This window comes from Chelonoidis abingdonii, chromosome 3, assembly GCF_003597395.2.
Source record: "Chelonoidis abingdonii isolate Lonesome George chromosome 3, CheloAbing_2.0, whole genome shotgun sequence".
In the NCBI taxonomy this organism is placed as follows: Eukaryota; Metazoa; Chordata; order Testudines; family Testudinidae; genus Chelonoidis; species Chelonoidis abingdonii.
Window position 1 is genome coordinate 180,803,634 of NC_133771.1, and position 26,325 is coordinate 180,829,958.

General features: G+C 44.4%; 1 protein-coding gene across 8 annotated transcripts in view; it reads right to left on the bottom strand.

Annotated features, from left to right (window-relative positions):
* Nucleotides 1-26,325, bottom strand: part of THADA (THADA armadillo repeat containing) — a 358,450-nt gene that overhangs the window by 131,213 nt on the left and 200,912 nt on the right. Inside the window, exon 30 of one of the 8 annotated variants that reach the window (XM_032775110.2) lies at nt 18,822-19,945. The exons of the other annotated variants lie outside the window; for them this stretch is intronic. Within the exon in view, the coding sequence (XP_032631001.1) occupies nt 19,934-19,945 (12 nt within the window). The 3' untranslated portion in view covers nt 18,822-19,933. Of the gene's footprint in view, nt 1-18,821; nt 19,946-26,325 lie in introns of those variants that run through there. 8 annotated transcript variants of the gene reach the window in all.

Consider the following 26,325-nt stretch of genomic DNA (forward strand, 5'->3'; position numbering starts at 1 on the left):
AGAGAGATGCACCATTTGACGCTCTAGACAGTAGTGAGAACTGAACGCCATTCGCATGACCAAGTGGGCACACATGAGTTCGTTAATAAGGCGTCTTCAGGGGAGAAAACCAGCCCCGCAAACTGTGCATTTCATTTCTGAACTTTTTGCCAGCTCCGTGTAAGGCCTCTCTGAGATAGGCGAGCCACGAGGTGGCTAATGCAGTCCCAAATCCAAATAAAGAGCTCCAGCAAATGTGGGAACCGAAATACGTGGGGGAGATTAATCTTTAGTGATTCTTAGTGTATGGGTCGACATGAAGATGAAGACGGAGTAATGGGGGGAGCAATGAGTAAAAGGAGGACGATTATATTCACTGGGTTCATTTCACAGCTTCAAATATCCCTACTAAACAGAAGAAAAAGGTGAGGTGTCCTAATGCCCAAAAGCACACGTTGAAAAAATCTCCAGGCCTATTGATGATGAAGGCGCGCAGAGAAGAGGACCCCATGGTCATAACCCGTGCTGTGTACAGCAGCATAATCTTTGGGAAGCCCAAAGAACTCCAATTACCTGATTGGCTTAGAAGATAGACGAGGGTGGGGGGAGTTTACTGAGGACTCCAGCTATCCCAACAGTCCCAGCAGTCTCCGAAAAGGCTTTGCATTCTTGGCTGAGCCAATGCCTGATAGGATCAAAACACGCATTGTACTGGAGATATTATTGCGCAGGGCCCTTAATAACCTATGTCATCATGCTTTACACCCTCCCTCCAGCCCCCACATAGAAGGAAAAGAGGGATGAAATATAAAGATATTTTTGCGTTTCGACTTAGTAGCTGAATATAAATAGTGTATTCCCTTATTAGTCCTTCCGCTTGCACATGGGCCCGTGTTATGGCACTGAGTGAATAGTGAGCCACCTGGAAAAATAGAACGGGACTGCAGCAAGTTGCATAGGAGCAGGCATCGCTACTGTCGCCCCTCCCCTTCTGCTCGCGGACATTCCCGGTGGGCAGATGAGTACAATATGACTTGCCTATACTCATCCCTCATTGCGAGTACAATTCAGCTTCCAAGTAGTAGGAGTGTACGTCATCCGTGGCTGGACCTTCAAGAATATAGTGTGAATGCGGGGTCCCATGGTGTGACGACCGGTATTTGGTCCTGCCTATTGAGGGGGGACGGACTCGATGCCCCTTCTTGAGGTCGCCTCCGCCTTAAGAGTCTTATTGAATCCTATGGTGGCGCCTGGTGGTAAAATAGTGTAAACTCTCTGGTCATTTCTGGTAGATGTGCCTAAGATTAATCGCGTCCCCTGCAGCAGGGAGAAACGGGCTTATAGCCTGTGCTTAACGCTGGATACAGGCTATTGATGCGCAATTGAGCGCCGAGATGGGGCTTGAGCCCTCCTCCTCCACTCATGTGAAAATCCCCCAAGATTAAAGGAGGTCCCAGATCATATTATGGGCTCCTGACCTCCACTGAACACTAAACCCCAAGATTTCTTGTCGTGACCTGGGACACCAATGTTCAATGCGGAGCATAGCTGGACTCCTCTCTCCTCATCCGGTTTAGTCCTGCCGTGGTACTACTGCATAGGCAGCCTTGGAGGCTGCCTCCCCTCTTTTATCTCACTAAAATTCAGTGTTATCTTATTTCGCATTCTTATGGATACTTCATCACACAAAATGGTGGGGACACTTCCACTGAGCCAGAAAGGTTGGGGGTGGAGAAGGATATTCAACGAGTGGGGTGTTTGCGAAGGGGTCACCGCCCCATATGAAAATGGCATGCAGTCTTTCGATGCATTCTGTCGGAATTTGACACGGAGCGGCTGTACTTCTGGGTTCTTGATACACTGGTTGTCCAGCACACTTTCCCATATTCTAGGCCAGGGACTGACTCATATTTTTGGATACAACATAAAGAGAGATGACCGGGGAGTCTATTCCATTTTGTCTTTGCTGCCCTCGCGGCCAACTCAGCTCAAGGCCAGCCAGGAAGCACCATGACACGCAGACCTGGACAATATCAGGAAATCACGGGACTTGCGATAAGCCGGGGTTCTTCTCATCATAATTTACAATGGCCACATCGACGTATTACCAGATATGCACTGCTAATTCATACTCTCTCGCTGCGAGCTTGCAACTGGAAACGAATGCGCTGCTGGTTCTAGTTTGCACTGCGACCGCCTACCCGCCTCTGTCAGCTGGCATCCGCATGTAACATACGTGAAAGGAACCAAAGGCAAAAATGGTGCTCCATTCGTGTCCTGCTATGTGTCCTGCCAGGGCTATCAGGTTCCACCGCGGAAATAAGCTGTGGCCGAAACTGCATTAGCCTGCACGTAATGCGTTCACGAGAGAAGGAATATAGAGTAAGTGACATTTACCCAGAATCATACCTGTGACAACTGTTCTTGCAACCAATCATGCAAAAATTTAAGGATCATCACCACAGATCAAGGGCGGGGAGTAAGACTGACAGGAAACTAATGGATAGCATACTTTGGAGACATAGTAACCCACAGTAAGACAACGCATCCCGAAATAATCAATGCTAGCCTCGACAAGAAATAGTTCATAAATGGACGGCACCCGCCAGCAATATAATGTGCTCTAGTGTGGCTGCGCGTGCGATCGACTTAATAATACCAATCTATTTACAAAAAACTGGATATAATGAAAATCGAATAAAATCACCGTAGTGAAGGACTGCTCTCCCGCCGAAAGATGCGACGAGGTCTAGCTCAAGGCTGTAATAGCAGGCGGAAAATACAAACAAAAACACTGTTGTTCGGTAACTACTGAGAGATGAAGTTTCAGCCTTGTTTGTTGAAAGTAAAAGCTTGTCTGTCCTTGTTAAACTGACTTCCACCATATGCTGCAGTGAATCATTAAACAAAGATCTGCTGCTATAAATCTTCTGAAATCACGAAAGTATGCAATCTTCTCTCAGCAAACAAACTAGCGAACAACAATACTATAGAGACCCAAAACAAACGTGGAATGATTTAATACATAAGAAACTTAGGAATAATAAAAAGCCACAAAAAAACCAAAACAAAAAATTTCTCTTTTTTGTTTTTTTTGAAAAAGTTATAGCGAGCTGAGATCCCTAGAATTATACTGAAAGAAACTCAAACAATATAAAAAAATCATACAAAGAAGTCATAAACAATGAGTTGTTTTCATATTGGGAGATGAGGAATTTATTCTATTACCATATATATGAATAAAACAAACACAAATCCTTGTATTGAGACAAAACAACACTGGTGAGAAAAACTTATCTTTAATGAAACTGAAACTGGGCTCTTGAATGAGTCTAAAACATTTCAGTGAAACTATATTGAGGTAAATCCTCAACAAGTAAAATATTTTATTAATAAAGAAATAAATAAAAAATTAACATTTTTATGAATGATCTTGTAAAAAGTGAGAATTAAAAGATATGTAACTTAGGCTATAAAAATGTTGGTAACTAAAATAACAAACGGATTAAGTAACAAGGTGAGGAAATTAAATCACCTAGCAGAAAAAAAGAGAGGATTATATGCAATGACAAAAAAATCAATAAACATATATAAATTTGTCACTGCAACAAAGATAAATACGACCACATCCGAAATAAGAACAGAAAAAGGCTTGCTGTAAATTAAACATCGCGCTGAAATTGATAATAGATAAATGAAACAATTCATAGACATGGACATTCAAACATATCATAAAAGTAAAGCAATTAAAACATTGCCATCCTAGTTTCGAATATATAATTCTATATATCATAAGACGCCTGTAAAACTTTAACTTCAGAAAATAAGTCACACATGCACGAAATCCATCAAAAATGTTTCACTAACTTCTAACAAATATTGATAAGGAATCTATGCACTGCTAATATATCCAGAAATAACATAGGAAGGAACAGATCAATGTTAAAATGAGAATATAAATGAAAAAATTATCTGTCCATATTGTTTGTATCACATACTACTAAACCAGACCACCCTTTCTCCTAGGAAGGATGAAACACTACCATTGAGTCTGTTTCATATTCTGCAGATATCAGGGCCGCGCCTATCAATTTACGACTTAGGCAGTCGCTAGCGAAAAGGGGAGAGTGGAAGGCAGGGAGGAGAAAAATGAGTGGGGGCAGGGTGGGGGAAGAGGAAAGAGGGAAGACGGGGGGGAAGACTAACCAAAAAAAAAAAAAAATTTATAAAAAAAAAAAAAAAAGAAAAGAAGACTAGAAGATACCCTATAAATGTAACGAACACCTAAACATGAACAACGAGCAAAAGCCACAACAAATACCTGCCAGGCCCCTAGAATACCCAGAATAATCGGACACCAACACAGTACCTACACGAATGGGTATGCTTTTACCACTCTACCCTAAGAGGAAGGAAAGTAAACGATCAGTAAACGGCCGTGGTTTTGACAAGTATATGAAATGCAAGAAAACATAGGACCAGAAACAACAGAATAAATACCCCATTATAATTGAAGCAAAACAAAAATAGTATCTAGTCAGCAGTCTCAAAAAACCAACCCCCTATAGACATAACCAAAAAAATAATCCAAACAATCCCAAGCAAACTCATAAAAATAACAAATAATCAAAACACAATCGAAAAATTCAAAAACCCAGAAAAACAATAACCAAACACCATACCAAACAACAATACCAAACCCAAAAAACTTAGAACCCAACAAATAAAAATAAGACAAAAAAACAACACCAAAAACACTTAAAATCAAACACAATACAAACAAATACAGACCAATACCGAACACAAACAAAATAACTCACCCCAAACATAAAACACAAAACAAAACACAAACCAAAACCAGAACAAACAACAAAAACTTCGAACCACAGACACCAATACAAACGTCTAATACAACAAAACAAATAACCCAACTACAATTAAAATTAAACAACAAAACTACCCACACAACACATACTACTACTCCAATAAACCCCCATAACGACTCCCCACAACAAAACCCACCAAGCCACAACGCACAAATAAACAAGACCCTACATGCAAAAAATACTCAAACTCTAACCGAGACACACAGGATCAACATAACACTAAGACCAACAATGCAAATCAAGCATAAACCAATCACTACATTAGCAACACAAATAACAAATTTTTTCGTTTTTTTTTTTTTCATTTTTTTTTTTATCTTCTTTTTCTATTGTGTTTATCTTTTTTTTTTGTTTTTTTTTTTTTCTTCTCCTTTTTTTCTTCTTTTTCTAGTTGTTTTTCTTTTCTTTTTATTCTTTTTTTTCTTCCTTTTTTCTGTCTTTTTGTTTTTTCTTGCTTCCTCTTTTGTTTTTTTTTTGCTTTCTTTTCTTTTTTTCTTTTTCTTTTTTCTTATCTTGTGTTCTTTCTTCTTTCCTTTCTTTTTCTTTCTTTTTTCTTTCTTTCTTTTTTCCTTCTTCTCTTATTTTTCTTCGTTGTTTTCTGCTCTTTATTGTTTCTCTTTTTTCATTTTCTTCTTTTTTTAAACCGTTTTTACCACATCTTAGTTCTCTCTTTCTTCTTTTCTTTTTCATTATTTAAAATTTCTATGATTTCTAAACACAAAAACCCACAAATCTTTAAAAACGAACATAGCCACAAAAGATCAGCCCTTGGGAAGCACGCTGCTGACCGCTTTACTCATAAAACAAGAGTCGTGGCTCCTTTCTTTAGGTGTGGGTGCTCTGTTCGCTCTCTTACGGGCGAAAGTAGTTGGGTAGGGCCCGTACCGGAAGAGTACCCGGGGAAAAAAAAGGTGCAATAGTGTACCAGCAATTACGTGGGCGCATTCAGACTGCTCACTCTTCACCTTCTTTGCTAAATTAACAAAAGTTCAAACTCTAACGCTATTAAAGCTTGGAGGGAAACTCACTGTTCACATTTGTTGTTGTTTCTCTCCGTTCTCCTCTCCACGCCAGGGCTGCCCCCATCAGCTGGCTCTGCTTCCCCCACGTCCCTCCCTCTCGCAGGGGTTGCAGGGCTTCCCCTAGCTTAGTGCAGGAGCAGGAGGCACTGGCTGGGGAGAAGCCTCCCTCAGTAGCCTGCTGCTGCATGGAAACAGTTTATAACTTTCGCTGTCACACTCTGTCTGACACCATGGGATTCAGGGCTTCGTTCTGGCATCCTTGTTACATTCCACTTCACGGTTTGTTAGGGGGTGAGGGAGTGACCCAAGATGGCAGTTTCTATTTCCTACCCCCTGGATGAGGCGATTTTCAATATATATACCCAAATACACATCAATATCAGATCATTTCCAAGTTCAATCTATGATACAACCACCATGAGTGAATTAACAAGGATGCCCGAAATAGCCCGAAATCCCCATGGTTCAGACCCAGGACGGCTAGTTTAAACTTTCTTATGCAGGCAGCGGCTACCTTGGAGCTTCTCCGTCAGCCAGTCACCCTCACGCTGCTACAACACTAGAGGGTGAGTCCTCTGCAGCCCTGCTGAGTGTGTGGGTCAGCAGGGAACATGGAGCCTGCGCATCCCAGCAGCCTGGCGGGAGGGGAGGAGAGGACAAGGACGGAAATATGCAGTGAGTTTTCCAGTTTTCGGCTTTATTCAATAGAAAATTTTTATTACAGAACAGTGCTGGTCGGTAGTAATACCAGTAGCTTTATTTCTTATCTAGGCATGCACATGGAGGGATCCTGAAGTACGTAGGGAGTGGTTGCTTGGTTTCGGAGTGGGATAAGAATGTAACTTACTTTTGCACCTGGCCCCACCCCTTCTGTCGAGCTCCGCGCCTTGGCGGGGGCTCAGAGTGGACCCATACCAGTAAGGAGCTGTTTTTACTTTCACCCTGCTTAAATGGAATAAGTTTTTGATCAGGCTTCATGGTGGGACTGGAGACCCAACTGGAGGGACAGAATTTGTCATCCAGAGCGGGTCTGGACAGACGCGGGCAGAAGCACCCACCTCAGGTTCCAGCAATCAGCGGGTCATCTCACAGTATGTGGGTCGGCAGCAGTGTGTATCTGAGAGAATACTGGTATCAGCTTTGCCCTGCCTGGGATGCTGGTTCTTTTCACTGTCTTCAGACAAAGGAAGCTCGCGATATGGCTGTGTACTGCCTCAGACACTGGACATCCTGCCAGTGTCAGGTTTGTTCCCCTGGTTTCCCAGGCCTTGCCCCCACCAGGTTGATCCTTTTCTCCTTCATGCACACCATGAGTTGGGGATGGGTGTAGAGGGACTTAGCACAAACCCAGTTTATCACTGTCTCTCAGGGCGCATTTGATGGGTGCTCTGTCAGGCTGAAAACTTGCAATCCTGGTCAGCCATTCCGGCATCTGCGATGCGGAGCACCTGGCTAGTCTCCCATTTGGGCTCTTTCTGTGTGCGTAGCCGCCGCTCTCGTGAGCCTAAGGCCCACCTAACGTAGGATGCGAATTTAATCTGCAAGTGCTCAGACCAGCACGGGGGATAGGCACTTGTCTCAGGCCCTTCGGGGCTAGCAGGGCAGTTCTCCCAGGAGCTTCACGAAAACACATGGAGACTTAAAAAGGCTCTAAATATTATGGATACCGTGCTGGCTAGTGCCTGGGCCTCTCCAGGGCTGTGATGCAAACAGCCATCTCACCTCTCCAGCTTGGCTATGCTCTGCTGGGTTCTTCAAGATGGTCCGGAGTTGTTTTGGCCACTCTTTCCCAGCAGTTCGGGAAGGGAAGGGAAAACCACTCTGACTGCGCAGGAGGCCTCTTTCTCCCAACGAGATCTGCCGCATGACCCACATGTGAACTCTTCTCTTACAGTGTTTGTCGTCCTGCCAGTGACCTTCCACCGATAGGCTGAGTTTGTTTGCTGTGCTGTCCCGCTGTGATGGAGCTGGTCAGGCTCTATTGGCCGTGCGTGTACCCGAGCGCTGGGGCCCAGCTCCGTGGCATGCCACGCCGGGCTCTGAGGGTTCCAGGCTCCGTGGCGTTGCCCCTGCCCGGGAGGCTCTGAGGTTCAGGCTCGTTGTGGTGGTTCCCTTGCCAACCTGCCCGGGGGTGGGACCATGCATTTGCCAGCCCCTGCCTGCAGGGGTCCGCCAATTGTGAGGAGGCCTTGATCTCTATGACGGTATACCAATCCTACCCCATTTGGCTGGTGAGGCTCGCTGAGGGTGGGACTCAGGACTGTAGCCTGCTCATGGTTGTCTTGACGCTATTTGTTGGTCTTGCCAGCCTTCCGATCATGGTCCTGAATCCTCTTGTGGCTGGAACCCTGGTATGTCCCTGGGATCCGAGGCGGGTGCTGACCAGCGGTACGCCTGTGACAGCTCAGCCCTGGAAGGGTTACCCTTATAGGCTCACAGAACAGGCGTGTCGCCCCTCCCCGTTTCTGTCTCTGCTGTTGCTCTGTTACCCTGACGCTCACGTTCACGGCGGGGTGTTCTGGAGAGCTTGGATGGCACAAAAGTGGCCCCTAGGGGCCTTCTGGCTGGGTGCCCTCTCCCCATCTGCTCGGCTTCTGCACTGGCCCGGGGGCACATTCAGGCGCTTGTGGGTTTGAGCTGTTGAGGCCCCCCGCTGGCGAGATCTGCATCTGCCACCCAGGTAGGCCCTTGCCTGCTCTTGGTCACAGGCTACAAAAGAATTGGCGCTCGGTGACCTCACAGAGGGGGCTTGTCTCTAACTTGCTCCTCCCTGTTAGCATGACAGCACATGTTCTCTTGTTGATCTTCGCACCATTCTTTGTATCCAGACCCCCCGCCCCGTACACACTTGGAGGCCCCTGGGGTCCAGGGCCCCTGAGCCCCTCGCTCGTGCTCAAGTGACACACACCAAAAAGCTCACGATCGCCGACTTTTAAATGACTGTAACAATGGGGAGTAGAAAGGTGCAGGAGAGGAGGTGAAGTGGGGGAGATGTACAGATCCCAGGGATACAGATTGCTCTGAGAGTGGCTTTAATGCGGCCTGGCTCATCATGCATTGTTTTTCTGTCTGAGATGTACATAAATCACAAGTGCCTCTCTGGGAGTGGAGATGGCCTGCAGTGGACTGTCAGATGGAAGGCAGCGCCAGTGTGATGGTTTCATGAATTGTACTGCTCTGGGGCAGGCTGGAGGCGCCTGGGTGATGATGCGAATGGGTGAGGAGGGAGCTGTCTGGACTGGTGGGGCAGAAGGAAGGCGAAGGAGGTGGCAGGGGGAGCTGATGTTGCAGAGTATATGTTGCGCAGTGTGAATGATTTAACTGCTTGTTTCCCTGGTGGTGTCTTTGTGTTTGGGGGATCTTGCAGTCTGGCAGACTTAATTCGCAATACCACAAGAGCTAAGTCTGAGGACATCAGTAAAGACAGCGCATGCATTGCACACAAACACTCAGGCACAACAATTACTCATTCATCATGTACATGTACACACTATTGCTGCAACATGGGATGTGCCCAAAGTGTATTATCTTGGTGGCTGTATTATTGGAGTTCAGAGGGCTCTCAAGAATGGCTGCAATGTCCAGAGTCTCTGGGCTTCTCTGGGCTGGAGCTATTAAGTAGGCCCAGTCCGACTTTGAGCCAGCCTGACGTTTGTCTCCGGGGCCGAGTTTCAGACGGCTGGAGGAGTTCCTCCAGCATGGAGTCGACTGGAGGCACCAGCTTGAGAATTCAACAGTCCCGCAGAATCACAGTCAGTGGTTTCCCTCTAATGTGTCTTGGGGACATGCGGTGAGCTTCCCTGACTGGGCATGTCGAGATGTGTCGATTATGATAGCCTCTCTACTCCAAGATCCCCCACATGATCGGCTGTGTTCTAGGATGGGTGCATGCACTAGTACCATGCTCTCCTGATGTGCCAGCTGGAGTGGGCAAGAGCATTACACCTGTCACTTGCCCTTTTCGGTAAGGGCAGGCTTGTGGCTGGTGCCACTGGTAATCGACTCTGCTGAACTTTCTGTACGTACTGCGGGGCGGATCTGTCCTGCTTGGTCAGGTCCAGTCTCATGCACTGCCAGTGCGAAGGATCCATGTTTCAGTCTTTTGAGCCTTCGGCTTGACCACACCCTCTCCAGGAGAGCGAAAGGCCACCATCCACTACCTGCTGTGGCACTGAAGCCCTGCTATGCTGCCCCGTTCTGTTGAGGTCGGTCCTCCTCTGGATCAGCCAGGGTCCCAGGCAGCGCCCTCATCCAGCCTTCCTGTCTCTATGGCTGTTTCCCCTTTCTTGTCCAGGCTGGGTCTGGGTCTTAGGGGTAGCCATGGGTGATCGCATGCTCAGGATTTCCCGACTGAATGTGATGTATGAATGTATTTTCCACTAGGCCGGGTGGCTATAACAGAAGGACCTGCAGAGGATTCTTGGGGCTCTGTTGCACCTGAGTTTCAACTGTCTGCTTGCTTCAGCTCGGACTCGGGAATGAAGTTCAGGTAGAGGTTGTCTCTTCGCACTAAACAGGTGAGTACGTCTGGCTTGTTCCTCCCACAGCTTTGCTGCTCTGGCCTGGTTCTTGAATTACCTGACAACCCCTGATCCTGCTGCTGCCCCGGGGTGGAGATTGTGCTTTGGGTGGGGGCGAATATGTGACTCCTGGCACCTGGTGTTCTCGCGGGCCATGATCCACTGCACTCAGCGTTTGGAAGTGCGAGTCCTGGTGCATGTCGCAGGTGCCCTTGTGCTAGCTGCTAGGGGCCTGCTTCCTGGCATTAGTGCCTGGGTATTGTGCATGGAGCTCTGCGCTTGGCTTGGACGGCTATGCACCTGTGCTCGTGCGGTGCATCTTCTGAGACATGTTTCTGACGATCTCTGTACTATTTCTTTTAATTGCTTGGTGCCTCTTGCTATGTAGCTAGCCCCTTTTCTTTGCCCTGGATATCCTTTCTCCAGCTGTTCCAACATTCCAGACAGTCATCGCCACCTGTTGGTTTCCTGACCGCAACTCAGTGTTGCCGGAGCGTCTGGTCTCTGTCTCCGAGTACTTCCCTAAAGTAGCGGATGTGGCCAAGTCGAGGACCTGACGCTATTGCAAAGAACATTCTGTACGAGGGCAGTGCTGAGTGTGGGATAGGGAGCGCGCGACCTGGGATCCTCCCTGCCCGTCTGGACAGATGGTCTGGCTTCAGTCTCACGGGGATGTCAGAGGAAGTGGTACTATAAGGAACTCAGTTCTTCATTTGGCTTCACCTGGACACTCTCCTTGGACTGGGGCTTTAACTGGCTTATTTTTTTTTTAACCAAGCCCATTCCTGACTTTGTGTGGCACAAAACCATTCAGCGCCAATTGGGGAGGTGGACCTTAGCTACAGGGTAACTAAATTGTGCACCAACAGTGCATTGTTAAATAAACACCTGAGGCCACTCTTGTGTCACTTAGGGCTTGCTTGTCTTGTCGCTCTGCTATCCAATGTGAATGGTATCTGCGTACGGTGAGTCATATGACATATGCTGCAAAGGAGTTATGTACCATGGAATCTGCCCAGATGCAGTCAGCACGAGGAAATGATTTCATTCGGTTCAGTTCATTTGATTCAGGACTCTCGCTCTTCAGGTGATTTCGCATCTATGGCTAGGTTTGGCAAAAGGAGTTCAGGGAGACCATGACTGAGACTATCTCTAGAATTCAAACAACGGGTTCTGCTGACAAGCTTGTTCACCCTCATAAACTGAAAGCTTCGGTTCATCCCCTTTTCTTAGAAAACACGGGAAATCACTTGAAGCAATCCTAGAGGTTAGTGCAAAGAAAAATTCTAGCCTTTTATTATTTAAATGGATGAGTAAGGTGGTAGTACCACACGTGGGTTTTCTCGCTCTCGGTGACGACAGTTTCACGCTTACAGAGTGAAAGTCCACCTCTGCATGCTTCGCTTTAGAGTCTCTAGGACACATAAAGACCAAGGGTAGTGACCACAATTTACCAGTACTCGCTCTACTTACCACAGTTATTAAAGTTACCTGCAAATTATGGTTACCAAGCAGATAGAATTTCTATTCGAGACCCTATGCACAAGTTACACATATAGTTATGTCACATCCTCCTAGATGTGTTAGTGTTGATGGGTCCTCTCATGGATTGATCTCGTAGAGGATGGTTCCCATAGGAGCTCACATTTCTCACTTCTAGGCACCTTCTTTTATAAGGTGATTCTGCTTACCTCATTGCGACTTTGGGCACATTGTGTACCCTTGCCATCTAGGGCGTTGTGTGGATCTTGTTAGAACACATTTACTCTTCTGTTTCTTTTTTGCATATTCCCTTGCGTCGCCATCTTTTCCCATTCTTGTAGCACAGGGCCATTCTTTGGTAACTACTTAATGTCTACGGATTTCTCAAGCTTATGGCCTTCAGTATGGTAAGTGATACTCTGACAGGTCTCAGCTGTCGGCCTTGCGTTTCAGCCCTACTCACTTTAGTCACTGCATACATTTCTATCCACTTCTAACTACCTGACCAACTCTGATATTCTATATCCCTATACTTAGCTCTTTAGCATCTACAATGACTATATGACATATGCTCTAGTTATCATAATCACACAATATGAACTAAACTAAATCATTGCGCTGCACAATGGAGCCTGACCCCTCTACAGTGAAGAATCTCAGTCAGCAGGCCGGCTGTGGCCTCAGACACAAACTGCCTAATCGTTGCAGTATTTTGTAGGTCCGCAGGGAGGAATTGTGGGGAGAGTAATGAGGCGCTTTGTGGAGGTTTATGGGGAGTCTCCTTGCGGCGGGATGGGGCGGGCAGCAGCGGGGAAAGTGCGAAAGCGCTTGGCTTGTGCAGAGTGGACATGACGGCTGGAGCCCACTGGCAGAGTGGACGGTGGGATGCGCCTCTCAATAGCCAGTGAGGATGGGGAAGGCCTTGAAAGTGGAGAAAGCCAGTTCTGTTGATGAACTAGAGAGGGGAGCCCGTGAGGGGACACAAGAAGTGAGCGGCATGGTCGAAGTCCATGAGCAGCGACATGGTCTTTTGCACACATTCTGAATGGATCTGGTGGGGCAGATTGCATTTGTCTATGGCTCGGAAGAAAATAGTGCATAATCAGATGTGAGATGGTTGGCAGAGTTCACTGTGTGATGGCATGGACAGGCCATGACTTACAGAAGTCCGCAGAAAGAATTGGTAAGATTTAGCAGCGCGATGTGAGGCTCTAGAAAGAGAGCTAAGTTAAAGATGCATGCCCAGGTTACCGGGTGAGCTTACGGGCAGTGTCTGGTGGAGTTGTCCTGGTGTCAAAGCAGGAGGAAGTGGCCTGCTGTTGAGGTTCACGAGAGGTCATAATCCCACTACAAGATAGGTCATTTTGTTGCAACTATGATGCTGTTTTTCTAAGCTTTCCCCTGTGATACAAAGTGCTGCAGTTCCCTAACGTGTCCATCGGGATGTTGCCCTGGCCCCCCCTCAGCATTATGGGGGGCGGCATTTTGCTGGGGGGGCGCAGGCGGCTCCGGGGAGCTGCGCAGTCGTACCTGCAGAGGAGGGTCTACTGGTCCCTCGGCTCCGGATGGACCTGCCGCAGGGATTTCTGCGGAACGCGTCCACTGCGTTCTGCGGCTCCGGTGGACTGCCGCAGGCATGCCTGCGGCAGCTCCACCAGACCTGCGAGACCTGCGCGCGGGGCGGTGAAACGGCCCGGCGCCTAGGGCACCAGAAACCCTGGCACCGGTCCTGCTGGTATTTATTCCTTCAGATAAAATAAATGAACACATCTGAGCTCAGGAATATTCTGAAAATTGTTTCAGAGACTGAAGTATTATATCAACAACTAAGGGGTCTGAACATGGAGGCTATGATCAGAGCAATATTTTCTGATAATGTTCAGAGCTGAATGATCAATGCAGCCACAAGAGGCATTTTAAGGACGTTCTTTGAAAAATTCAAAGAGCTTTTTGTCCACTTTTTCCCTAAAGCTCCTAACAGCCGTTTAACACACCAAATTAAAAAGTAAAACTTGCCTCCATTTTAAACAACAAAATAATCCATCACCAAATAGCATTTATTTTTATAGAAGTGTATCACCTCAAATATTCCTAATCAAAGAAGTTATCTCTTCCATTCTGGGATTCACTGCCTTTTGGGCATATGCTGTCATACCAAATTTTGGATTTCATAAGAAAACAAAAAATAAACATATTTGAACAATGATGCAAAGTAGGAACTCCATTTAAATATATAGATTTTATATGCATACTTTTTTTCTTAAATGCAAAGTTACAAAACAGCAGCGAGTAAGAAAAGTTGGTACCAGGAGTGATGCTGAAGAGGAGATAAAGTCAACTGGCCTGTAGGTGTGGGAGTTTAGTGCTGAAGGTAGAGGGCATTGACTGCACAAGTAGGGAAACTGGCACCAATTGCATGCTTGGGGGATCTGCCCAGCCCCATAATACTCAGATGTACTACAAAAAACTACAGGACAAGCATTGGGAGCGTTTCCTTCACAAACTCCTGTGACCTACGTCTTTATGTCAATAGCCCTGCGATTAAATTCCTATCATTCCCTATCTTCTTGATAGGTGAATGAACTTACAACAATTAGGGTGACCAGATTTCCAAATTACACATGGTGCAGGGGATAAACCTGCAGGGGATGGGAGGTTAGAGAGTTTGGGCAGGAATGTGGTTTTGGCAGCAGCAGCAGGAACTACATGAAGCCAGTCCTTCCCTCTCTCTCGTCCTTCTTCCATGCCACCCAGTAAGTTAGATTCTGCTTGGGTGGTAGGTTTGGCTTATGGACTTTTGCATAGGGGCTCACTGGCTTGGTGGAAAGGGGTGGGCAAAGTGGCAACCTATAATAGCCCTTGTGGAAACATGATCCTTGAGGTGTCAGCTTGTAGAGATATTAAAGAAGGTACTAACAGTGATTCCCCTAAGTGACAGAGGGCTCCCCATAATTTGTCCCTCACACTTTAAAAATTCAACAGTTTCACCAAGTACAAAAATCGTTTAGTTCTTCTGTTAAAACTTGTAAGCAACTGTCTGTAGAAACCATGGATTGTATCTGTCCTGTGAAAGATACTCTATTACTATGTAAAACTTACAAAAAAGTTAATTGACTTTGTTCTTGAAGTGAACACTATGCTACCACCCCTGCTGTGAGCCTTAAGCTGTAATTGATGCAATGTAAACAAACATTAACTGACTTTCACTTCATTGTAACAGCAACTGCTCCTAGGAACAGACCCCCACCCTCTGTGATTAAAGGGCCGAGAGTCTCAAATGAATTAGCACACACTCCGAAAGTGGTGGAGACAGTAAATTAAAATATTGTTAAGATATGGAATGTATGTTGATGAATGCTTGACGTACATGAATGGTTAGGGAGGTGCCATCCTAGAAAGGGAGTATCCATCAGCTGGATAACCATATGGCTGGATAACCGTACTTAGAGAGTAGTTATTAATGGTTCCCAATCCTGCTGGAAAGGTATAACAAGTGGGGTTCTGCAGGAGTCTGTTTTGGGACTGGCTCTGTTCAATATCTTCATCAACAACTTAGATATTGGCATAGAAAGTACGCTTATTAAGTTTGCAGATGATACCAACTCGGGAGGATTGCAACTGCTTTCAAGACAGGTCTAATTCAAAAATGATCTGGGACAAATTGGCGGAAATGGTCTGGAAGATAAACAGGAGTGAAGTTTAATAAAGACAAAATGCAAAGTGCGTCCACTTAGGAAAAAAAACGTTTCACATATACAAAATGGAAGAGACGTATCTAGGAAGGAGTATGGCAGAAAGGGGCTTAGGTATCAGTTGGACACAAGTTTAAATATGACGTCAACCAGTTATGCGTTTAAAAAAAGCAAATGTGATTCGGATGCACTTAAACGATGGTGTGTTGTGAGGAAGGACACCAGAAGTCACTCTAACCGCTCTACTCTAGCGCTAAGTTAGGCCTCAAAATGGAGTTTGTTGCCAAGTTCTGGCTGCCAGTTTCAGGAAAGATGTGTGGAAGAAATGAGAGGGTCCAAAGAAGTGGCAACAAGAATGATTACAGTCTTTGGAACATGACCTAGAAGAGCTGAAAGAATTGAGGTTTAGTTAGTTCGAAAGAGAAGACTGAGAGGGACATGACTAGCAGTTTTCAGGCTATCTAAAGGATGTCATCAGGAAGGAGGGAGAAAACTTGTTCACCGCAGCCTCTAAGGATGACAGAAAGTAATGGGCTTACACTGCGCAGAGAGGTTAATAGGTATAGACATTAAGGAAAAGAGAAGGTGTTTGGAGGAGGCCATGGGGAAGTAGCCCAGGGAGTTGTAGCTGTCATGCAGCTGTTACAGGAGGCACTATAGACAGCTGCGATCCACAGGGCCCTGGGCTGAAACCCGGAGTAGAGGGCGGGCCCGAGTTCCCCCCCAAACCTTCCAACTCCTGATCAGACACAGGAGGAGCTGACCCAGACTGTGGGTTCCACAAGAGGGGAAGATCACTGAGGTGAGCAAATCCACCAATAAGCGCAGGACCCACCAAGGTAGAGGAGGAACTTTGTCACACAAGCTTTCTGCCAAATTCACGAACTGCACTGGCTGACAGCTCCTTCAGTTCGTTGGGCGAAGGTAGTTCACAAATAAAGAAAGAAAACAAAGAAAACAGGTACAAAATGTGCTTTTAAAAAGAATACTCCCAAAACCAGGGTCCCAGTCAAAGGGCTTGTCCACATGAACATTTAGTTCCCTGCACGCTGGGGTGTGTCTGTATGGACACTGCTAATGAGCACTAACAGTTCCTCAGCATGCTTTGATCTCTTGTTTGAAAGAGGAGAAGATCAAAGCACACTGAAGAACCGTTAATGCTCATCAGCTGAATTCACAAACACTTTGGCTACATCTAAGTGCTACAGTGGCACAGCTGCACCAATGCAGCTGCACTGCTGTAGTGCTTCTGGTGAAGACACTTTAAGCTGATGGGAGAGAGTCCTCCCATTGGATTAATTACTCCACTTCGATGAGAGGCGATAGCTATGTCAGTGGGAGAAGCTCTCCTGCCAACATAGCACTGTCTACACCAGCACTTAGGTTGGTATAACTTACATCGTTCAGAGGTTTGGATTATTCACAGCCCTGAGTGACATAAGTAAATTCTAGTGGAGACAAGGTCTTAGGCAGTGTCTGCACTTACAGCAGTTAGGATTGCCAACTTTCTAACTGCACAAAACCGAAGCCTGCCCCCACTAACTCTATCCCCCTTCCTTCTGTTGCTGGCTCTCCCCCACCCTCACTCACTTGCTAATTTTCATCAGGCTGGGGCAGGGGCTTGGTGTGTGGGAGGGGGTATGGGCTCAGTGGTGGGGCCAGAAATGAGAGGCTCAGGGTGCAGAAGGGGGCTATGGGCTAGTCCAGGTGGGGGTAGGCCGGGGATGAGGGCTTTGGGGTGGGCTGGGGGGTGGAGCCGAGGGATTCAGAGTGTGGGAGAGGGCTCTGGGCAGAGGCAGGTGGTTTGGGTGCAGGGGGAGTGCGGGCTCTGGGAGGGAGTTTGGGTACTAGATGTGCACCCCTGTGTGTCCAGAAAACATGTACTTGCATACGCAAAATGGGTATTTTTATCTGCTAGTGTCTACAGGTGCCTATTTGCATGCACAAATACTTGCGTTTCACATGAATAGTTCTGAAAACATTGCCATTCATTGCTTATTTTAATATTTTTCCCAAACAAATATCAACTGAGTATTAAACATCCAGTTATTTGTATTCCTAAATTCTCTCTGTGCTGCCTCTAATACTGTGTTAGGTTTCCCAAACCACAAATAGCAGCCACCTGGCACTATCCACTATATTATAAATTCCCACTATCATGCCATTCACACACACAGGCTTTCATCATGTGTTATGGAGTGAAGAATGGAAACCTGATTAGGTCACAGAATTTGAGACCTGATAATCAAAAAGTCCAATGCATACCTTCACATATGCTGAATTTTCTTCCTTTATAACTTTTCTGTATACATTGCTTACACATCACCAAGACTAACCCTTTCAGTAGGAAGACTATACTGACCTATGCTTCCTTTAGAGATCCATTATGCCACTACTGAATTACCGACAGATGTCACTGTTGAGTAACACAAGGCTCTATCTTTTGTGGTCTCAAAGAATGATAGACCAAAAAATTTTTTCTTGCATTTCTTCTGACCCACTAAGCTACCGCCACAATAATGAAACATTAAATATAAAAGAAAACAAAAAACATTCATGTACTTTGATTCATAAGAGCTGCAAAGGTCTGAGACATTTGTTTTTTAAAGGTCTTTCTTCCTGCTGCAGGAAACTGATTTTTTGCAGTAGAAATCCAGGTCTTGTTTATGCTGTTTTTCCTGGAAGGCAGAAGAACCAGTAGGACTAGGACAGAGAAAGTACCAAGACACTGGTACTTGAAATTTAAGAAGTGAATTAATTTTTATTCGGGCTATTTAAAGTTTTGTTTCTGTTGATGCCCATTTAACTCAAGCACGTGACCAACACTCAAAGGAAAAGTTTTCTTTTTGAAAGATTCATCAAGGCTGAGAAAGCTCTTGCCCCCATTTTCTGACTCCACGAGGAGACTGCCAACACGAAACAGAGAAAGCAAGATTTCATAAGTGATATTCCCAACATATAGCCAACAAACCACAACTGGAATTTTTTAAAAACTTTGCTCAAAAACCCAAACGAATAAATCTCATTTAAACCTTATTTCAGGGGTAGGAAGCCTATGGCATGTGTGCCATAGGCAGCACACGAGCTGATTTTCAGTGGCACTCACATTGCCTGGGTCCTGGCCACTGATCTGAGGGGCTCTGCATTTTAATTTAATTTTAAATGAAGCTTCTTAAACATTTAATAAACCTTATTTACATACAACAATAGTTTAGTTATATATTATAGACTTCTAAAAATGTTAAAATGTATTACTGGCATGCGAAACCTTAAATTACAGTGAATAAATGAAGACTTGGCCCAGCACTTCTGAAAGGTTGCCAACCCCTGCCTTATCTCTACATTACTGAAAAATTAAAAAGTACACAAACCCAATTCTTTACCTTTACACATCAGCTTTAAGAACAATATTATGCTAACCCCCATATCTTTAAAAAGTTGAATGGATTCATCACTGGATTATACTAGTTTTGAGTTACATCAGTATAAAACAGACAAAAAAACCTGATAAGTGTTGATGGATTTGTTTAATAAAATGCTAGCCACTTTTTGATCCCAAGATATATTTGTTGTGCTGCTGCATTGGTAGGCTAGTCAATTCTCAACACACAGTACTGCAAATGCAATGTAATTCTCTAGCAGCTGCAAAGTTAAATTATTGTGTCACATTATCTCTTTTTGAAAAAGAAACAAATTTACATTTTGTAATGCCAGTGTTAATCTTACTGAAGAAATTGTGTTTTCAGATCTTCACAATAAATTTTGTGGTTTAACTGCAGGCATGAATGCTGAGAGAGCATGTTTTTGTTTAAAGAAAAAAAAGATGTTGATGATATTCTCCATCTTTAACACGTAGCCACACACAAAGTCCCTTTTTAACGCATAGTTTTTCAACAACACTTTTGCAGTGATATAGTTACACATTTTTCAGTGAAATAGCAAGGTTAGACTTTTCTCCCTTCAGGCTGACCTAAAGCAATAAAAACTTCTGCTTGCATGCCCTTAGCTGTATTTGCATGAATTAAGTATACAGTATAAATATTCACATTCCTAACTCTAAGGCTGAAACAATACTCCGACTGTTCTGCTCAGTGACTCTTGAAAAAAAGCAAACTGACATCACCCTATACTGTACATTCTCGGCATAGATCATTTATTTAACTCCATGAAAAAATACAGATGTTTCACCAGCTGAAATAAAACACTGTGTAAATACCAAGCTTGGAAAAACGTGGTGCTGACTAAACTGTGGGGGTTGAAGCAACAAGAAGAGGAAAAAAAGGTGTTTGCAAAATGGCAGCGGTAAAAGGACTGCACTTCGCCAAAGATGACAGAGTTGGAATGGGTCAGTCTCAATCTGTTGGCTGAAAATAAGAGAACAAATTCAGTTCTGTGAATGCACAACTCAAACAGAGAGATTTGGGTTTTTATCTGGTAAAATACTACATTTTACCACCCAGTAAATCTCACTGTATTGAAGTTTCTCTCAAAAAAACCTTATTTTGATCATTCTATCAGAATGGGAAAGTGGAAATTGGCAAAATGGCACAATAGCAAAAGTTGCCTTCTCTTAGAACGGATAAATACATTCAGGTTTACAGTGAAAACAAAAGTTATCTGCTTTGCTCCAGACAAAAACTGGAATTAAGAAAACTCTCCTTTCCAATAAGATGGAAGGAAGTCAGAAACAAAACAAATATACCCATTACAAGAATAATGGGGTAAAAAGTTAAAAAGGAATTTAGGAACAATTTCTTTCTATTACGTGGTACAAACAGGCTAATGCAAGCAACAGAAGTAATTATTATTATTTAACATACATAACATGGCAGCACTGAAAAACTCAAACCCCAGGTAAGCGACCCCCGGATCCATCACTGTGCACCTTCTCCCCCGCCCAAACTCTCTCCCAGAGCTTGCGCACCACACTCCCTCTCACAATCCAACCCCCTGTTGACATTATGCCAACCGGACTATAAACTGGAATTTCAATGAAGATCAGAAATGCTGGTTTATAGAGCTTTCGGGTTGGTGAAGTGCTGGATAAAACAGCTTTTATTGTATATCTGTTTTAAAAACATACTACGATCTGGTCATCTTCTGCTCTCACAGGGCCTGATTTTCCACTGGCCTATCCCTTGTGTAGCTGTTTCTTCTTTTCCAAAAAAGGTGTAAAAACACTACCAAATCAGAATTTTCCATTCATATGTCTTACTGGTAGCATTTTACAGCCAGAGTGCACAAGTACAAACAACTACAAAAAGTGCAAGAGAATGGAGAATTGGGACCATAATTTCTTAGGAATATACTGCTTAATCAAATCATTGTTCTGCTCATCTGCACCCTGCCTCTCATGTATGGCCAATATACATCCTGCCATGAGGGTGAAAAAAACTGTAATGCACCTGCAAAATTATAGTGTTATAATTAAGACAGTGGAAATTTACTCTGGGATATCTCAAGGATCCATTTACACGCTGAAAGATGACTGAGGATGAGTTCTACTGTAATTTTTTTTTTTGGAGAGGGAAATTAAATATTTTCATTCATGTTCCTGTTTAAATATCAAAACACTGGAGAAATGAAGAACACTAAAATGTTTAAGTATGGCAAAAGAATAGAAAAGAACAGCTTGGGTGGGAAGAAGAGATGGGGCAAGGAGTCAAGGTACCAAGCAAAAAGGCCCCATCCTCTTTATCATTATATTGTATAGTGCATAGCTACATATATTAATGTCCTCAGAAGTTTAACGAGTCCTGGTGAAGTACACGACTTGACCTCCAGAGCTAATAAGCTCCATCCATACCTTGAAAGTCCTTCCTTTTGCCATGTTAGGTTCACCACCTTTTCTGGTTAAGAACAAGAATGGTCATACCAAGTCAGACCAAACGTCCATCTAGCCCAGTATCCTGTCTTCTAACAGTGGCCAATGCCAGGTAGTTCAGAGGGAATGAATAGAACAGGTAATCATCAAGTGATCCATCCTCTCTCGCCCATTCCCAGCTTCTGGCAAACAGAGGCCATGGACATCAGACCTGCCCATCCATTTTAAGATATTACAATTATTTTTCAGACACACTCTGATCATAATACTGAATAAATTTACAAAGCTATATATTATGACTGGTTGTATGCAATCTAATATCCCCAAATAATGATAATTTTGTTTGTCTGTTAAATCAGGAGCAAATCTCTCCTGAATACATTGCATCAAGGTAATGCCTAGTTTAAGCAGACAAATGCCAACAAAGCCTATGGAATTGCCCCCACGTACACTCGATCTGAATTTGGACCATTAAGTGATTAGTGGCAGTGTAACACTTTATGATTAGATATTACTACGTGAGGAACAAGCATAAATACCAACAGGATGATTTATATCAACAAAAATTAAATTAGCATTTTTGGCATGAGCGTGAAATCTTTGACACAAAAGAGATGTAGTTTAAATCACACAGCCAGTTAATAAGAACATTTGAGAAAAAGTTATAAAACTATGGTAATGGATCATTTATGTTTGAGAAAATGGTACAAAAGGTGCCTTTCTCCAAAGCCTATAACTTTGTAATGATGGCTTTATGACTGATATGATATTTATTCACAATTTTTTCATCCTCATAGTGCAAACTGTGCTTAGATTTTCCTCCTTCAAATTTCTCTTTCTGTTCCCAAATGAATCAACGGAGGTCTCCAAAGTTATAACTTAAGTGTTCCTATTGGAAATTCTACACTTCCTGCCTCTTGAAGAAGTATCTTGATAAAATTATTTCATTCTTTTTATTTAAGACAGATGGGAATTAACATACTTAAGAGAGAAGATTTATTTGCATTTTGTTCATAGTTTCAACTTGATTTAATCTGTTTTATAACTTAAATTATGCAAATTTACTTTGTTTATTAATACATGAAACACTGGAGTTTTAATTATTTCTCTTTCAAATATCACTGTTGTAATAAGTAAGATTTTGCTGGATAAAAAGAAAAGGAATAACTGACAATTAAATTACAAGAAAACATGCCCCATTCATTGAGCTAAAAAGCTGGACAAAATATGGAATCCTAAATGTAATCAAGTAGTGGATAAAAATATAAGAACTAGTAACTTCAAGTGAGCCAGCAAAACACAGCAACAAGTTTGAAAGTGATGAACCTGCCATACACAATAATGAAACCTTCTCAAATAATGCATCCACTTTTCCCTTAAATTATGAAGGCACATAGTGGTGACTTCATAATTGGTATGTTCTGAAAACAGGCTTACAGTGAAGCATAAATTCCTTCTCTTTTCTAAAAGGAGGTGGCCAACTGCTGCGAAATTTGACGTGGGGTTAGTTTTAAGCCTTTTGAATTTTTATATACCGGTAGTTTTTGTTTGGTTTCCCTTCATATGTTTTTAATAGGAAGGGTTTAAATTTGGGCTCTGGCTGAAATATTTCCTTGGTCCAGCTGCCACTACTACTGTTGGGGTGTGGGAATAGACTAGTAAAAGTAAGTATGTGTCCAGAAGTGCTGTCCCAGGAGCAAGATATATTTCTTTTGCTTCCAGCTAGTGTCACTACCCCATATTCATATTCTGGCACTGTCCTAATTCAACTTACCCTTTTTTTGTCTGTGCAATAGGCTTTTTTGTTTGCATGATATTGGTGACTTCTCTCTTAAATACATTGTTTATCTGTCTGTACAAAACTAGACCTGGTCCAATGGATAGCTTTTTAGTGTTTCAAAAAGTTGGGATTTAGGATAATTTTTAGCCATTCACATTACAATGGAAAGTTTATGCACTGTCCACACAAACCTGATTGGTTAATTGATGAGGGAAGGGGGACAAGAGGACAGAGGACCCAGACCTATTTGATGAGAGTTGCAAGGTCAGATGCATGAAAGCCTGACTGATAGATGAGCACACAGCCTGGTGCACACAAGCCAGATAGATAAATGGGGCTGTGCATATGCAAACCTGATCAACGAATAGGGACCATACGGCCTTGTCAGAAGCTACACTTCGTTGTAGGATAAAGATTGACAGTAGAGATGGGTTTCTGTGGAGTTGCTGACAGATAAAATATTCTCTGTTAACAGCTGCACTAGTACCCCCTACAGATCTACCTCCTTGCCTTGTTATAGCCTCCACCCCTCAAAAGAATCTCATTAAAAAGAGAACTTAAAATCCCTAGAAGTGAATACATAAGAAGCTTCTTTTGGAAGCAGTTAGGATGCTACACACAGAATCACAAGGAAATGAGGTGCTGAGCCTCCTCTACTCCACCTCCAGGCCAATACCATCACTGCAATCAATGCACACCAGAGATTATGCATCACAGTCTTAACTCTGCAACCCCTAAGGACACCAGCCTTTCATCACCCTTTTTTAAAACCGGTTACCTACCTTTCCATAACTGTTGTTCTACGAGATGTGTTGCTCAAGCCCCTTCTACGTTAGGTGTGTGTGCACTGTGTGCCCTGTCGCAGGAGATTTTTCTCCCCATCTGTCTGGCTTTAGCGCCCTCTGTTGCCGCACGCGCTTGTGCACCGGCCCCACACTCTCTCAATTCCTTCTTGCCAGCTAACACCAAGAGAGGGGCAGGAAAGTGGGTCATGGAATGGACACAAGAAAAACATCTTGAAGAATAGTTTCGGAAAGGTTAGTAATTCTATTTTCTTCTTCAAGTGCTTGCTCATGTCATTCCATGTTAGGTGACTCCCAAGCAGTACCTGAGGAAGTCAGCTCGGAGTTCATGGACATGTGGATTGCAACACTGCTCTATTAAACTTGGCATCATCCCAAGCCTACTGGGTGATGGTGTAGTGTGAGGAGAAAGTATGTACCAATTACTAGGTTTCTGCTCTGCAGATGTCTTGGATCAGGACCTGGGTCAGAAATACCACCGATGAGGCCCAGGCTCTCATCAAATGGGCAGTCTAGATAGCAGGAGGCGGGATGCCCACCTGCTCATAGCAGAAAGTGATCCAGGATGAAATTCTCTGGGCTGCAACCAGCTGATCCTTCAGTCTATCCGCCACTGCCACAAAGAACTGTGTGGATTTACAGAACAGTTTGGTTCTCTCAATATAGAAGGCCAGGGCGCATCTAACATTCAGCATATGGGAGCTGCCACTCCTTCATATTCTTGTGTGGTGGTGGTGGGAAACAGGCAGGAAAATAGCCTGATTATGATGAACTGCATGACTATCTTTGGAAGGAGCAGTGGGTGGGGGTGCAGTTAACCTTATTCTTAAAGAACACTGTATATTGGGAATCTGACGTAAGGGCCCTGATTTCTGAGATCCTCCTGGCTGAGGTAATTGCTATTACAAAGGAAACTCTTCCAGGAGAGATACAACAGAGGACACGATGCCAGAGGCTTGAAGGGAGAGCCTGGGAGTTTTGACAGGACCAGGTTTAGGTTCCAAGGTGGTACAGGTTCGCAAATTTGAGTGTAAAGTCACTCTAACCCTTTGAGGAAGCAAATGGACATTTCATGTGAGAAGAGCGACCTACTATCCACCAGAGGGTAGAAGGCTGAGATTGCCACTAGATGCATCTTGATCAATGAAATGGCTAGATTCTGATGTTTCAGGTGGAGCAGGCATTCCAGCATGCACTGGAGGGGTGACTGAGTTGGTGAGGTGCCTCTTTGGGAAGGCTACACAGAGAAACGCTTCCACTTGGTCAGGTAAGTCGCTCTAGTAGACGGTTTCCAACTACTTGGTAAGATTTGGCGGATTTGTTCTGAACAGGCCTGCTCCACCGGATTCAATCCTGGAGCTTCCTTACAGTCAGGTGGCAGGCCCTGAGGTACAGGTGGAGCAAACGGCCATGATCTTGCGAGATCAGGTCCTGGAGGGGTGGGAGTGGCAAAAAGCAGATGCAGCAGCATGCCGAACAGGTGCTGTCATGGCCACGCAGGGGCTATAAGGATAACCTTTGCCTTGTCTCGCTTGACTTTCAGCAGTACCTTGTGCACCAGAAGAATGGGAGGAAACGCACAGAACAGGAGCTCTGTCCACAGAAATAGGAAGGCATCTGAGAGAGATCCTGGGCTGTGACCTCATAGCAAGCAAAACTGCTGACATTTCCTCTTCTGCTTGGTTGTGAACAGGCCTATGTGGGGAAACTCCCACCTCTGGAAGATGGATTTGGTCATTTCTGGGTGAAGGGATTGTGGTGAGAGGAGAAAGACCTGCTGAGGTGATCTGCCAAAGCGTTCTGGCCTCCGGGAAGGGGGGAAACTTTGAGGTGGATGGAGTGTTTCCCACAGAAGTTCTACAAGCAAATGGTCTCCTGACACAGGGTAGACAAGGGCAGTCCTCCCTGTCTACGGATGGAAAACATGTTGTCCATGAGGACACTTACAACTTTGCCCATGATCTGGGATAGGAATATCAAGCATACTAAGTGGACCTCTCTGTGAGCTCTGACATTTATGTGCAAGGAGACTTCTTCCTGGGACCACAGACCTTGAGTCCTGAGGTTCTCGAGGTGAGCATCCCAACCTAGATTGGAGGTATCTGAAATTAGCGGTACTGAAAGTTGGGGGGTGACAAAGGGATTGCCCACACCCACCGATAAAGGATCCTTCCACCAGTCAAGGGAAGCAAGGACAATGGCAGGAACTATAAGCACCGAATCCAAGTGGTGATGGTTCAGAGTACACTGAGGCCAGCCAGGCTTGAAGGGGCCTGAGATGTTGTCTTGCATGCTGTACCATGTATGTACAGCAGCCATGTGACCAAAAAGTTTAAG